The sequence below is a fragment of the Mastigoproctus giganteus genome, chromosome 1 (genome assembly GCF_048544385.1).
Source record: "Mastigoproctus giganteus isolate SK-2022 chromosome 1, ASM4854438v1, whole genome shotgun sequence".
In the NCBI taxonomy this organism is placed as follows: domain Eukaryota; kingdom Metazoa; phylum Arthropoda; class Arachnida; order Uropygi; family Thelyphonidae; genus Mastigoproctus; species Mastigoproctus giganteus.
In genome coordinates, this window is record NC_143575.1 from 90130715 (window position 1) to 90147060 (window position 16346).

General features: G+C 37.1%; 1 protein-coding gene across 2 annotated transcripts in view; it reads right to left on the minus strand.

Annotated features, from left to right (window-relative positions):
* yrt (erythrocyte membrane protein band 4.1-like yurt) overlaps window positions 1-16346 on the minus strand; it is a 255318-nt gene that overhangs the window by 157500 nt on the left and 81472 nt on the right. For both annotated transcript variants that reach the window (XM_090380956.1, XM_090380954.1), the window contains exon 2: window positions 5667-5771. In XM_090380956.1, coding sequence (XP_090237082.1) covers window positions 5667-5771 — 105 coding nt within the window. The remainder of the gene's footprint in view (window positions 1-5666; window positions 5772-16346) is intronic.

Consider the following 16346-nt stretch of genomic DNA (forward strand, 5'->3'; position numbering starts at 1 on the left):
CTCTGTGGTACTACACTGACAGTGGTAGAGAATGAAAGGGACTTGGGGGTGGCTGTGCAGGCAGATATGAAGTTCTCTGAGCAGTGCAGACGGGCTGTAAGAGTAGCTCATGGAGTATTGTCAATGATATACAGGAATTTTTCCAGCAGGGATAAGGAGGTGATTATTCCATTGTATAAGGCAATGGTCAGGCCACACCTAGAGTACTGTATACAGGTCTGGAGGCCTCATTTCAAGAAGGATGTAGAGCTGCTGGAACGAGTACAGAGAAGGGCAACAAGATTAGTGAATGGAACAAAGGGGTGCTCTTATGAAGAAAGGCTTAAGTTTTGCAAATTACAGTGTCTGGAGACTAGGCACCAGCGAGGTGATCTGATAGAGGTGTATAAAGCCGTGAATGGTTTGAGCATGCTCAATGCTGATGGGATTCTTCCTCTAGCTCAGAAAAATCACCTGAGAGGGCATAAATTCAAATTGAGGAAAGACAGATGTAGGATAGACGTGCGGAAATTTGCCTTTAGCCAGCGGGTGGTTGGTAGGTGGAACAGATTTCCATCCCTTGTGGTGGAGGTTGATAGCCTAAATAAGTTTAAGGCTCAGCTGGACAGGTATTTTGAACGAACAGAGGGGTGATGTGGAAGTGTATTTTTTTTTTTTTTTTTTTTGGCTGATGCTGCATAAGCTTGCTTTCTTGCATCAAATGCCTCTACTAATGCTAATGGTAACATACATGGGCTGTGTTAGGGTAACTAAGAGTAAGAACACGTGCATGTATACTTGCATGCACACTAATAGTAGGAACACTAAGTAAATTTGATGAATTTGAATTACTGATTAAGTCATAGAATGCAGACATTGTAGGAATAGCAGAGATGTGGTTTCACTCAGATATAAGTGATGCTGAATTTGAATATGGGGATTACAATGTATACAGTAAGGACAGACAGGATAGGCAAGGTGGAGAGGTTATGCTCTTAGTTAGGAAGAATCTAAGCAGTACATCCACTTGACTTGGGGGACAGTGCAACATTGAGCCAGTTTGGTGTGATACTGGGAAAACAAAATTCAGAGTAGGAGTGTGTTACAGGCCTAATGACTATGATGAACATACCAAACAGCTATACAGGGAAATAGAGTGGGCCAGCAAATCAATGTCTCATAATGGGGGATTTTAATTTTCCAGATATTGATTGGAATTTGCCTAGACTGCCCATACACTCCCCAGATGCACATGTATACTTGCACACTAATGCTAGGAGCATTAGCAAGAGTTATTACCCACTAGCAAGACTTGTGTCAATTTCTTGGATGACTGTTTTCTACAATAGCATGTTAGGGAGGCAGCAAGAGGAAGCAATGCTCTTGAGAGGGTTATCAGCAGTGATTCTTCGTGCATTAAGGATCTGTAGAAAAAAAAAAAGGACCCAATGGGTGGCAGCGATCACAGTGTATTAATGTGGAATTTAATTAAAGACAAAGACTTTTGCTTTCATCAGACAGTTTTTAAATTGTGTGCAATGGGAACAACTGATGATGTTACCAACAGCAAATTCTAAATGGGAAGTATTCAGAGAAGTAATCAAAGAAGGTATGGTATTAGGCTTTTCATACCAAAGAAGAAATACTGTTCAAGGCTTACACTTAAATGGATGTCAGATGAACTATTGAGACACATGGCAGAGAAAAAAAGTGCATGGGATGCATATAAATTAGCAGGTGATACAAAAGCCTATTATAGATATAAATTAGTTTGTAATCAAGCCACAAAAGAGGTTAGGCAATCTAAGGCAGATTATGAGAAGTCTCTGGCAAAGAATACAAAGAAAAACAGCAAATACTTCTATGCTTATATTAACAGTAGAAGGATGGGGTTGAACCACATTGGGCTACTTGATGTCCATCGGTTAACTGTTGATGATCCTGCTCAGGTTGCAAACAAATTGAACGCGTATTTTGCATGAGGAACGGGATGCCAGAAGTTTATCAAACTCTAACGAGGAACTAAATAACTTTGTGATAACTGAAAGGAAAGTGGAGGAGAAACTGTTGAGGATAGGCATAAAATATGCACCTGGGGTGTATGCAATCTATCCATTATATTAAGGGAGATAGCAAAGGAGGTAAGCAAACCCTTTACCATACTTATGAGAGCATCCTTGGAGTTAGGGGAGGTCACTATGGATTGGAGATGTGCAAACATATCAATTCATAAAGGGGGATCAAAAGGCAACATGAATAATTACAGACCTGTTAGCTTAACATCCATTACAGGGAAAATAATGGAAACACTGGTTAAAGAAGTAATGCAGGACCATTTGGACAGGCAGGCAATTATACCGCAATCACAGCATGGATTATTCCAGGGGGGTGGATTGTCTAATCAATCTGATAGGTTACTATGATGCAGTGACCAAGGAAATAGATGCAAAAAATAATCTTGACATCATATATTTGGACTTCAGGAAGCCGTTTAATACTGTTGCACATAAAAGAAAGCTGTACAAACTAGAGCAATGTTGCACTAAGGGCAAGTTACTGCTATGCATAAAGGGGCAGTTAAGTGGACTACTAATGTTATTAATGAAGTTTCTCAAGGTTCAGTGCTGAGTCCACTGTTGTTTTCAATATTTATCAAGGTATATTAGGCTTAATGTCTAAGTTTGCAGATGATACAAAGGTTGGCAGGGTGAGCTACTGCAGGTAGCTCACCCTGCCAACCTAGGAAACATCTAGGAAAACTGGATTAATGGGCTAAGGAATTGGCATTTGAAGTTTAACAATGCCAAATTTAAGTTACTGCATATGTGCAGTAACTTAAATTTGTTACTGGTAGCAGTAACTCCAGAGCAACAACTACACTCAGTGTGTTTTTTTTTTTTTGATTTGGTAGTTGTTGGCGCATCGGCTTCTGTGGCCATATTGCACCTCCCAAGGTTTTTGCAGTACTTTGATCCAAGCCCGAGGCGGGAATCGAACCCGCGACCTTTGGGTTGCCGGGCAGGTACTTTACCCACTCGGCTAGCCCGGTCGGCACACTCAGTGTGTACTGGAGAATGAAAAAGTCTTGGGGGCAATTGTGCAGTCAGACATAAAATTCTCTGATCAGTACAGACATGCTGCCAGGACAATTCATGGGATTTCATCAATGATATTCAGAAACTTTGCCAGCAGAGATAAGAACGTGATTATCCCTTTGTATAGGGCCATGGTTAGGCCACATCTTGAGTACTGTATACAGGTCTGAAGGCCTCACTTTAAGAAGGGGTGTAGATCTGTTGGAATGGGTGCTGAGAGGGGCAGCCAGACTGGTGAAGGAACAAAAGGGTGCTCTTACCTAGAAAGGCTCCAGTTCTGCAAATTGCAGCATCTTGAAACCAGGCACCTGCAGGGAGATCTGATTGAGGTGTTTAAACTTTGATTGAATTGAGTAAGCTGAATGTTAATGGTATCCTTCCATTTGCTGAGACTATACATGAGGGGGCATAAGAAGGATTGCAGGATAGGTGTGCAGAAACTTGCCTTCTGCCAGCAGGTGGTTGGATGGGTTGAATAAATTCTTGGACAATACAGAGTGAAGTGTGTGTGTGTGTGTGTGTGTGTGTGTGTGTGTGTGTGTGTGTGTGTGTGTGTGTGTGTGTGATGCTATATAAGCTTGCTTTCTACTATTACTACTAGATTAGATTAGTAGTAGTAGCCATTACTACTATTACCTAATTGAGTAAATGCGGAACGTTTATTTTAGTTGTCAATAACCATTACAGCTGGATTGGATAACAGAGCAGATGGTTTGTGGGGCTCTTAAAGACAAAAAATATATATCCTGGTAGGTTCCTGATGGGTTCACCTGCTGTGCCCTTCACAGCAGGTGAAATTTGAAATTAGGTTTATTGCTTCCTGCAGAGTAATGGCCATTTTGAGAGAATACTGGAGTTTGTGTTATCATCTTTATGCTGTGAAAACAATAACAAATCTTTCAAAAAACTGGGTTAAGAAAGTGGATGTTTATTGACCTAGTGAGAAAGGAAAAAACAAGTAGCCCAAAACTTTAAACTAACATAACACCAGCACTTGTCTGGTGTGATGCTACTCTTAAAACAAAATCCAAATAGTTGCAAAAACAGTGACATGGTACCTGCCAGGTTCTCGCATCCAATTTATATAAGAAAATATGAGAAAAATCACTTCAGAAACTATTGTAATAGAAGTTTGGCTACATTTAGGAAGGTAGGAAAAAAATTTCAAAATTTTAATCATTGACTAACAGTTAATGCAAGAACATTTTCTAGAAACACCTGTGAGGTGCACTGCCACCACTGCTGGGTTAAATCTTAAAGCAATAAGTAGTGCAGTTAATTAAGAAAAGATGAAATACTGACACTGTTTAAGCAGAATTCAAAACATTTTCCAAAAATAAACAAACATTTTGGCACCTGTCAGGTAATCTGCAACTGGGTTAAATTTATTCAAACTACCCATTTCCACAACACTAGTGCAAGTTTTTTCCAATAATCAACTACCCACTGGCTAAAAGCATATTTCTGTACATCTAGCACCTGCGACCATCCTTCCTCGATTTAAATTTAAACTTAGCAACAGGAAGGATGCCATCAGTATTTAACTTATTCAATCCATTCAAAGCCTTAAACATCTCAATCAGATCTCCTTGCAGGCACCTAGTTTACAGACACTGCAATTTGCAGCCTTTCTTGGTAAGAGAATCCTTTTGTTTTCCTCACTAATGTCATTGCTGTTCTCTGCACAAATTCCAATAGATCCAAATTGTTCCTAAAATGAGGCTTCCAGACTTATATGCAGTGCTCAAGCTGTAGTCTACAGCAAACAGTACTCAATATGAATAGCCCAAATCAGGAAGATTTCAATCCAATGCAATCTGTAGAACACTGGTATTTTCATACTGACACCTTTTATATACAAGTGAGAGAGAGAGAGAGAGAGAAAAATAATGCAAAGCAATTACAACTGTAAAGGCTTAAATAAAAAATAAAATGCAACAATGCAGTGATCCAACTTAATAAACAAACACAAGATATTAATTAGCATTATAACAAAAGGATTAATATAGTATCGATAAGTACGGTGAAATTTGTAATAATTTATGCTTGGCTTCTAAGGTTTTGGCCAATCCAGTCCAGACTAGATCAAGTCTCCAGGGATGCCTGCCTTACAAGTTTTTACTGCATTGGTTTTTAACAATAAGCAATGATTCAGTGAGTTTAAATATCATTTAAGTAGAAACCCAAATTATTTTTTATACTCAAAAGAATTTTTCAAAAAAAAAATCATTTGTACATCAATAAACTAGTATATATTCTACCCATGGATGAATGATTGTATGGTTAAATAAATTTCAGATTAGTGTATTCCAGAGTTAAGTAATTAATTTTAGGGCTTAAATCTTAAGTATTCACATCCAATTAAAAATGTGAATAACTTCAATTATTACAGTGATTTTGTGGGTCATGATCACTGCAATTCTGAATTGAGAGCCTTTTCTTTGGTGGAGAAATTGAAACAGTTATCAAAAATTGGAGGATGCTGCATATTAATTTTTTGACCTGTGTGTGTGTTTCGATAATTACTATATTCAAACAGAATTACACAGAAAAACAAGTTATCATTACACTTCAACATTTAAAAAGGTATACCTGCACATGATTAGCATCAGTAAACTGGAGACCAAAATAGTCCTTTTCAGTGAGATCCAAGTGATAATAAACCTGCTCATAAATAGAAGAACCCAATGCTTTTTTCTGAAAAGTAACATCCAAAATGTTAATCGTCTTCCTTAAACAATAAATAAAATGAAATATACAAATCAAGTTAAAAATATATCAAATACTGTAGAATACTGTTGTGATAAGTGACATCTTGCCAGCAGCAGAGGCCATTACTAGTAAAGTTCAGGAACTGCTAATGAATCTGCTAATTTATCATACATAATTGTACGCTAAATTAGCAGATTTAGGGCAGGAAAGAAGAAATTACTGGCTACAAATGGAATATAAAAATTTCCTTTATTGACTATACTCGAAATTACGCTTGAGTTCCTTCACTCTAGGGTTTTCTTTCCTGCACTAATCCATGCAACACTTTCTTCTGTCTTTCACCTCTTCAACTAAATTCCCTGTACAACTTTACTTGCACTAAGATAATGAACTTAAAAGTTCTTTGCCAATCTACTGAAAAATTAAATTTACAGAGCAGAGATCAATTCTTTTCAGAAAGAATAGATCAACTAATCTTTCAGAGGAAGACCTCTGGGTCTTTTCACACAACAATAATCTTGTGTTGTGATTCTATCACCAAGGAACTGCCTCAATAATGCAGTAAAAATAAAAAGAACTCCAATTAATGTAAAACTGCTGACCAGATGGATGAGCTGGTGTGTGTGCAGACTAATCTTTTGTGAAATTTTGAGGGAGCTTGCCAGAGAACAGTATAAATATTAGTAACCATGCCATTCTGCAGATACTTAATTTTTGTATGTTAATTTATTATTTATTTTTTCACCAAAGCAAACTCTTATCTTCATACTGCAGAACTAGTCCTTAGAAATCAGGAAATCCTATTCCCAATTCTGGAAAAAATTCAGGATTCTTTGCATTCTTCATTCCTGGGAATATTCACTCTTAAATATTTTGAAATACAGATCACAAATAAACTTCTATTTGTTAAAATGTTTTTTTTTTTTTTTTTGCAAATCCTTTTGCTTAGAGTATTTGTTTATTGACTAACACAAATAATAAATAATTCTTGTATAATTTTGTTTCAATTACCAATTTTATTTATTAAGCAATTAGTTACACTATCAAAATTACTAATGGCAATGGATTGGAGATATTTCAACAAAGTGAAAGGTGATAAAGACAAGTCTATATGTTAAAAAAAAAAAAAATTTAGTAGTATTAGTAGTAGCAAATGATGCAAACTTATACAGCATTACAAAAAAAAAAACAAAAAACACCTTTTCACATTACCTGTCCATATCCTCTAATAATTTCTCTTAAATTTATTCAAACCACCAACTGCCCTCTGCAAATTTCCACATATTTCTCATGCAACCATCCTCAATTTAAATTGATGCCCTCTTATAAGTGTTGCTTGAGACAGGGCAAAGATGCCATCAACTCTTCAAAAATTCAAAGACTTAAATAGCTTAATCAAATCTCCTCACAAGTGCTTTGGTTCCAGATGCTGCAATTTGTAGAACTGAAATTTTTTGAAAGAATACCCATTTGTTCTCCGCACTGATCTCATTACTCTTCTCTACACCCATTCCAACAGATTGGAATCTTTGCAAAAATGAAGATTCCATAACTGCATGCAGTACCCAAGACGTTGCCTAACCACTGCCTCATAATACAGAATAATCACCTCTTTACTCCTCCTGATGGCAAAATTCATTCAATTAATTCACAAAATCAAAAAAATGCTGTTCTAGTAGCCCATCTGCACTGCTCAGAGACTTTTATGTCTGACAGCACAAATACCCACAGGTTTTTTTTGTTCTCCACTACATTGAATGTGGTACTACACAGCTGGTATGTTATTCTGGGATTACTGCTACCCATATGCAGTGCCCTGAAGTTGTCGATGTCAAACTTCAATTTCCAATTCACAGCCACCTGCTTAATTTTTCTACATCTCATTGCAGTAGCACATCCTAATTATTCACATTAACCACCATGCCAACCTTTGCATCTGCAAACTTGGATATTAAGCTTGATGTGCTTTTATCAATATCATTTAATAAATACTGAAAACAACGATAGCCACCACTGATCCTTGGGGCACCAAGAAGAGCAAAGCCAACTGATAACCACTATCTTCTCCCACTCAACCATCCCTTTATCTATAGCAGTAACTTTCCTCTAATATCACACTGCTCCAATTTGGTGAACAGTCTTTCATATGGTAGAGTATTAAAGGCTTTACTGAAATCTAATTATATGATGTGAACATTATTTTTTGCATCCAGATCCATTGTTACTGTGACAAAGTACAAGGGACATTTGAAAAGTTTGTGGCCTGAGTATGAAAGAGTAGTGGAACAGTGTTAAAAATTTCTGTACTTAAAGTATAGCATTTCAAATAACAGCCTACCAAATTTCACGCAGTTTCAATAATGTATTTTTTTTTAAATTACAGGTTCTGAAGTCAACAAAGTTGTGTGAATGAGGAAAGATGGACAAAATCAGTCAGTGGTCATCCAATATTTGGGAAATAAGGGACTAACACTAAAGGCAATTCATGAGGATATGGTGACAACACTGGAAGATGTCTCTTCCTATGCCATGGTTAAAAAGTGGATAGGAGAATTTAAAAATAAGGGAGGGAGAGAGAGCCTAGAAGATGATCCATGCTGTGGAACACCTACAACATCCATCACTCCAGAAGTTGACAGTGTGCATGATCTGTGACAATTCGGTACATTGTCAACATCTTGGGCATCTCATCTGAACATACATACCACATAATAACAGAGGTTCTCACTATGAAAAAGGTGTCAGCATGATGGATCACAAAGTTATTAACAGCATATCAAAAATGTACAAGAATTGTCAAGTGAATGTTTGCATCATTTTTCAAGCAGATATAGCAAGTTTCCTTGCAAGGTTTGTGACCATGGATGAGACATGGTCACAATCTGGAAGTTACAATACAAGCAGATATGAAGTTTTCTGAACGGTGTAAACAGGCAGCCAGGAAAGCCCACAGTGTCCTATCGATGATTAACAATAGGACACCATGATCTCTACAGGATGAACATTATCTTGTAGAGATAGGGAGGTCATAATCCTACTGTTTAAGGCAATTTAAGGCCACATTTGGAACATTGTGTCCAAGTATGGAAACTTCATCTGAAAAAAGACGAGTTTCTTGAAAGGGTCCAAAGACATGCAAACTTGAATGGTGAGATTGGCAGAAGGATGACTGTATGAGGGGGGGGGAAACTGCAATTATGTGGGCTACAAAACCTTGGCAACCAGGCACCTCGGAGGTGAACTGATCGAGGTTTATAAGGCTCTGAGAGGGAGTAGTAAAATGAAGGAAGGTTGATTCTCACTGTTATAAAGAATTCCAGAACTAAGGGCCAGAAATTGAAATTAAAGGGGTTGAGGTTTAGTTAGATTGTAGGAAGTTTTCTTTTAGCCAGTGAGTCATTGATTGTTGGAAAAAGTTGTCATCAAAGGTAGCTGAGGCTGACAGTTGGAATATATTCAAAGGTCAACTGGATAGTTAACTGTGAGAGTAGGAAGCATATAATTTGTATTTTTTTTTATCTACTTGGTGGTTTTTTTTTTTTTCCTGACAGTACAGAAAAAGTCTGTGGCTTCCTTGCACTATATGGCAAATACTATTACAGGAAACCTACTGATACAATACCCTATTATCAATATGTCTTTCCACATTATCCAAGCTATGATCCCACAGTGGTTGGCTGCTATTATCATAAATCCTGCTCTTTCAGTTACCAAGATTAACAGCCTTTGCATTTTCTTACTGTTTGTGCCTGCATGAAATTTCCCTTTGGCTAGCTGCACCTATTCGTGGTTGGAACATTGGTAATAGAGAGAATAACTAAACAGTAAGATAAGGCTATTAATGCTTATCTTACTGATTACATGGATCAAGCACTCTGTCAAACTGGAAGCTCAAATATCATCCTTCCCATAGATACAAATCCACACACTTCATGCTCTAGTTTCTGGATGCACTGATTCTTAAGGACCTCCTAGGAGTTCACTGATGCATATTGTCTTCACGTTCTAAACCAACCCAATACCTTCAGCAGCAGATACAGAAAAATCCATCACTGACATTTTTCTCTCTTTGCCATTCATCTCATGTAGGTCTATTTGCTTCCCTTGACTATACCATCCACTGACTATAACACTATCACCAACAAGTTACATTCATACATCAGCTTGCAAAAGAAGCTCAACTTGACTTTGCCAGATCCATGATATTTAATATGCCAGTCTCTCACTTGCACCAAGTATAATATTCCTAGTGTACTGATGACATCAAGATTGACCTAAGCACTACAGGTCAACACTGATAAAAAAGGCTTCATTCTGAGATCCTTCATCTCTAGTAAGCATACTGAGGTGTTTCTCTGCAAGGCACAGTCACCAAAAGCTAGGTTTACCCCATGAAGGGATAAGCCAATACTTGGAAGCATGAATAGGAAGTTAACAGATTTTGGAATCAATCAAACCATCTTCTGCATTAATGAATTAGACGAGGCCTAGGAGCCATCTGCGTTTGGCATTCCAATTAGAGAATGGGTCCTTATAGACCCATCTTCCAATCTAAACCAACTCCATATCTCTGCTTGAGCATAATAGCCTTGCAAACTGTCCAACCCAGGCATCTGGGACCTCTCTCAGTGGATCAAATACACTGGACCTACAGGACTCACCTCTAAAGTTTTCCTCTGAGGAAAAACTTCCATCAAGAGGTTACTCCTGAGAAACAACTCAGGAGCACCCTCATGACATTGTGTAGTAGTTAAATATGTAGAGATGACTCTCGACATCTTTAAATACACTATCAACTGTTATCTTTCTTTTACAGGATTATTTATTTCCTTTCATTCTCCTTTGTTCATCCCACACTCCATGCTTTAGGATATCTGGAACCTCTCCATTTAGCCTACAGGTACAGGACACCACTGCATTTTTCTGTTCCACTAGGGTAACCTTGTGACAGACCCATGTTTTATTGTTTAGGGAATGATCAACTTACTGACAATAGGATTCTGCCCAGGGTGGGATTAACAGAGGAATCTTTGCTTGGGCACTGACAGCCTTGCAACCCATCCCAAACCAACTTATGCCTATGCATAGGCTTCAGTATTCCCCCCCCCCATACTTACCTACAAACATTGCTGACTGCAGATCCTTCTGCAGTGGGAATAGTTACTGCCTTTCCTAGATGCCTACCCACACAGGATCAAATACAAACCCAACTCTAGGGGTATGATGATTTAGTAATATAACTATTTAGCCTTCTTCCACAGACTTGCATACATGGTTCATCCAGGATTCCTTTCACGGCGAAATCTCTGAACTCCTAAGTAAATGCAACTTGTTTGCTCTGTTCCTTCCAAAGGGTGGGATAACTACTTACACCTCCAATCATCTCTCTGACAGCAGGGGATTTTCTTGCCTTAAGAACATCCATCACTCTCTCTTGGGATGAAGATACCACTCTTCTCCAAGAGTGGTATCTTCCAGGGCTGATGGCCTTGCTGAGTACCCTTCCTTGATCCTACCTGTTTGGCATGGAATTTCCTCCCTTTCCATGTCCAGAGACTCTTCATTGGAGCTACAGGTATAGGACACCTTTTCATTTTCCTGTTGCTCTGTAGATGCCCTACTTCTGCTACAATACATGTCCAGGTCATCCTGGAGCAACCTCTTGATGGCCCTACACTTCTGTCCCAGGTGAAATTCTGAAGTATGACTCTCTACATTGTAACTATATTATAAACTCCCATCCTTCTATTTCTATGAGGATGCCTCCTCATAGGTGGAGGGCAAATGAGGGAAAATGGGTGGGCAAACAGCCCACCCATTTTCCACTTTGAAATTTTTTTCTTCAAGGGCCAGCCACCTGCACTTTAGAACAGTAGTCTAGCTACATTCTTGCTGAGAACCTTCTCCAATTTGTTAACATCAATGAACATCCCTTATCAGCATGGGATTTCCATGCTCTGTCCAGGATGTCAAAGGCTCTCCACTAGACCTAAAAGTACATGACTTGCTTACCTAGAAAGCTTTTGATACTGTTGTGCACAGAAGACTACTGTACAAATTGCTACAATGGATAGAAGGGTGGTTGAGTGGGAGAAGACAGAGTGGTAATCAAAAGATGCCGATTTTTGTGGACTAATGTTATTAGTGGAGTCCCCCGGCGTTCGGCCCACTGTTGTTTTCTATATTTATCAATGATATTGATGAAGGTAATAACTGTGTGGTACTACACTTAGAGTGGTAGAAAATGAAAAAAGACCTGAGAGTAATTGTGCAGTCAGATATGAAGTTTTCTGAGCAGTGCAGACAGGCAACCAGAGCAGGTCATGGAGTATTGTCAATGAAATACAGGAATTTTGCTAGTAGGAAAAAGGAGAGGATTATCCCTTTGTATAAGGCAATGGTCAGGCCACACCTGAGTACTACTTACAGGTCCGAAGGCCTCATTTTGGGAAAGATGTAGAGTTGCCCGAGCAAGTACAGAGAAGGGCAACACTATTGGTGAAGGGAACGATGGGGTCCTCTTACCAAGAAAGGCTTAATTTCTGCAAATTGTAGCACCTGTAGACTATTTGCATAAGGCCTTGAATGGGTTAACCAGGCTCAACTTTGATGGGATTCTTCCTCTTGCTCAGATTATGAACCCGAGGGGGCATAAATTCCAATTGAGGAAAGACAGTTGTAGAACAGATGTGCGGAAAGTTGCCTTTAGCCAGTGGGTAATTGATCGCTGGAACAAACTTCCTTCTGTCATTGTGAAAGTTGATAGCTTAAGTAAATTCAAGGAGGAACTGGACAAAGTTTTAGAGGAAACAGATGTGTGAAATTGTTTCCCCACCCCAGCTGTTGCTACATAAGCTCAATTGCTTGCTTTCTTGCATCACATGCCTCTACTATTACTTTGATATATCACCAAAAAAAAAAAAATAATAATAAAATAAAAACGATTTCCCCCCCCCACCACTCCAAAAATCTGATGTGCGCAACATCATATTTAGAATGTATAAATTATACTGTTTTATGTACATACAGATATATAAATAAAATAATCTGGTTGCACGATGACAAAGGGGTTAGAGCCCACGTGACTGCTAGGCACAGATAATTATATTCTGTCAAAATGACTAATTGTAAACTCCTCTGTCATTATGGGACCATACTGAAATATAATTTTTTTTTTTTTTTTTAACTAGTTATTTAACAAGAACATTGGCAGTGTTTAGCGTCTATACGGAACAAACAGTCAACTGAAACGAGTGTATTACTGTACAGTAGAGCACTGACAGGAATACAAAACGTCAAAATGTGAAATTCACATGCGTCCTGCTTTCATAATCCATACACATTTATACGCTAGGTATAAATGCGCGTGTATCGCCTTCCAAGATTACAAAAATCGCCTGTTCTTAATATCTGTTCGTATTTACTGAGAAGACTGCAGAAATAAACTGCCGTGAAACGTTTGTCTTATTTGTAAGGCAAGTTAACAAGAATGGGAAAAAACTCGTTTTCATTCCTCGTAGTGGAGAACAATAAAGATAACCAGGCAGATACTGTGCTCCTCAAGGATAAATAAAGAAGAGGGTGTTGTCCCTTAATTTTATTGTTTATACTGTTACTCAACTTTCACGACTCTTTCTAGGTTGAGAAAAACATGACACTGTCCTACATTTCCTAGTGTTAGAGGAGTTCATTTTCAAATCTGGTCAGGTAATTCTGTCTCTTTTCAACCAAAAGAACGTAGGATGAGGAGTTACTCATAGGAGGAACTAGTCCTCTCTTATTTCAAAAAAGAATTATAAAAAATAATAAACACGGAGAATCGTGTTTATAATTTTTTTATACTGTAAAACACCGCACATTTAAATTTTATCGATATCCATTTCATTTTAAAATAATTACTTTTTCACATGGATTGACTAAACACTTCTGTGTACCAAGTAACGACTTGTTCAAGGATTGATGCATTTTGTAACAAACTAAGTGTGCTACAAAATGCATCAGTCTAATAACGTGAAGAAAATCACAAGTTGCTCGGTACTGATTTGCAATTCAAATAAAAACCACCGTTCTCCAAGGAAAATTATGCATATCATTACCCATATTTACACAGGTATCCGTATCGAGCCAATCAAGAAAACTCCGTATTCAATACGGAAGCCGCCTCTTCGGCAACCCCTTCATCACGTAAAAAACTTGCTTATTATTCGTCTTATTATTACAACCACTAAGTTGCACCTCAGCACATATCAAAGCTACACAGTACTAGTTGTACTCCATCTAAAAAGAAAGTTACAACACCCAAAAACGCAATTTTAACTGTAATTACCTTTGTACAGAGGTATTTAAAAAAAAAAAAAAAAAAAACTCTAGTTCCCATAGATATCTCTTAAAGGTTTCGAAACATTTCCGTCTTCATTAGAAAACAGGCCTTGTGCGTCGGGCTGCATTATATCATCAAAGTTTCTTGCGCCGACGACCGACTAACAGGTTAAAACAAATGTATTAAAAAAAATATATATATATATATATATATATATATACATAAGATAAAACAGAAATAACATAAGATAAAAGCGTTAAAATACAATAAGATAAAAGAGTTAAATATATATATAATAAAAGCGTTAAAATACATAGTAGCTTTCGAAGCGAAGTGCCTCTTCATCAGCTAGTCTGTTAATGGTGTACTTCAGTATATATTAATGGCTACAATAGCACAAGTCATCTGGGCATGATCAACTAACTGGTTAAAACAAATTTTAATAAATTTGTTTTAACCAGTTTAACAAATTTTAAACTGTTAATTAAACAAATTTTAATAAATTTGTTTTAACCAGTTAGTCGGTCGTCGCAAGAAACATTGATATGATATTTCCGTCTTCGAATTTTCTAAAAATGACAAATACAGTGAACAATTCCTCCAGCCAGAGAAGTCGATCAAACTGCAAATCTCTCCCAACCTAAGCTTATTCACAACCAAAAATTTATTACTGTAAATTTCAGCTTAATTAATCATATATTCACCTTATAAGTCTATCCCCCGTTTGTTTTCTTTAGCTATCTTTCGCAATAGTGTATTACAATAAATTCTACATTCAGAATTACACTGCTTTTAATTCAATTATTTCCGCCCTTCGTTTTTAGGTATTCATTGTAACATTTTATTATGCATCGTAAAATGTAGATAAAGAAGTAAGCATATACGGTGTAGAATTTCATGAGCAAAAACCTACACTCCTAGAGGCATAGGTGACGTGCCATTGCTCTTACAGATCTTTCACACGGTCAACTTTCACCCACTGCTCGCTCCACCACGTCACTTTGCTTTTCTTCTACACCCCTGCTTCCATTCTCATGACCACACACAAAATACAAGTTATTTTAATAATCACTTTACGATCTGTTCAATGAAGTTTTTTTTTTTTTTAATCAATGGGCATTGTCGTTCTCACACACGAAGATTTTATTAAAGTCAGTTTTTATGCGACATATTGACACGAATAATACTGACGCAACACGTAAAATGTAACGTGAACGGTGATGAGAGAGGGTGGTCAGAGGGCGTTGAATGGTACTAACAGCTAGAGAACTCTCTCTCAGCATGAGGTCTGTGCGCTAAATAATTAAATTAATAATTATTCTTAACACAAATCATCACGATAATAATATTCCAATTGCATATCATGTAACTTAAATTTATACAGAATACAAAAGTTTGGTATATATAATGTTTTTTTTTTTTGTTGTTTTGTTTTGTTTTTTTACTTGTACGTACATTATACTTCTCTAGTTCATTAAAATTAGAGTTACAGCTGTGTGTGAAATAAAATATGTATATTTTTACTTACATTTCAATACATATTTATATATTGTACAATGTCCGTGTTCGTGTAAACCGGCAATGATCCAGTCCCGAGATTGCAATGTTATCAGAAATTAACGAAATTTAACAGCTGAAGAAAGAGGTACCCCTCAATTCGATATAACTCAGTTTTTTTCAAATTAAGCAGACTGAGAATCAGTATCAATATAAGATAATACAAAACTTTTTTTTTTTAAATGTTCACCATTAAATATTAAGGATTCGGCAATTTATCAGTTCGTTGATTTTCATTTTTACTTCTGCTTTTGTTGTTGCTTTGATAGAATCTGTTCAAAAAAAAAAAAAAAAAAACCCAATTCTTCTCTCACTAAATAAATATACAAAAAATTCTGTGAAACCCAGCACTTAACAATCCGGAATTCGTTAAAACTCGGGAATATTTTTACAAAAAAAAAAAAAAGTTGGAAGGGATACGAAAGAAATCTGACAGTCGTATCAAATTCTCTGTGTAATGAAAGAGTAGAATTTAATGAAAATATGCTGCTAATAAAAATTATACCACTCATAACTTAATACGTGTATTATATCAATTTTTTTTTTTTTTTTCCGAGATGGCGTAACGACCACAATATGGCGTTGTACAGCTGGAACATCGTATTTTAATGATCGATGAGTATATACTGTATATCTTCAGCTGAAAGCCTTGAAACTGTCAAGACAGCTTTTCAGAGAAAGTT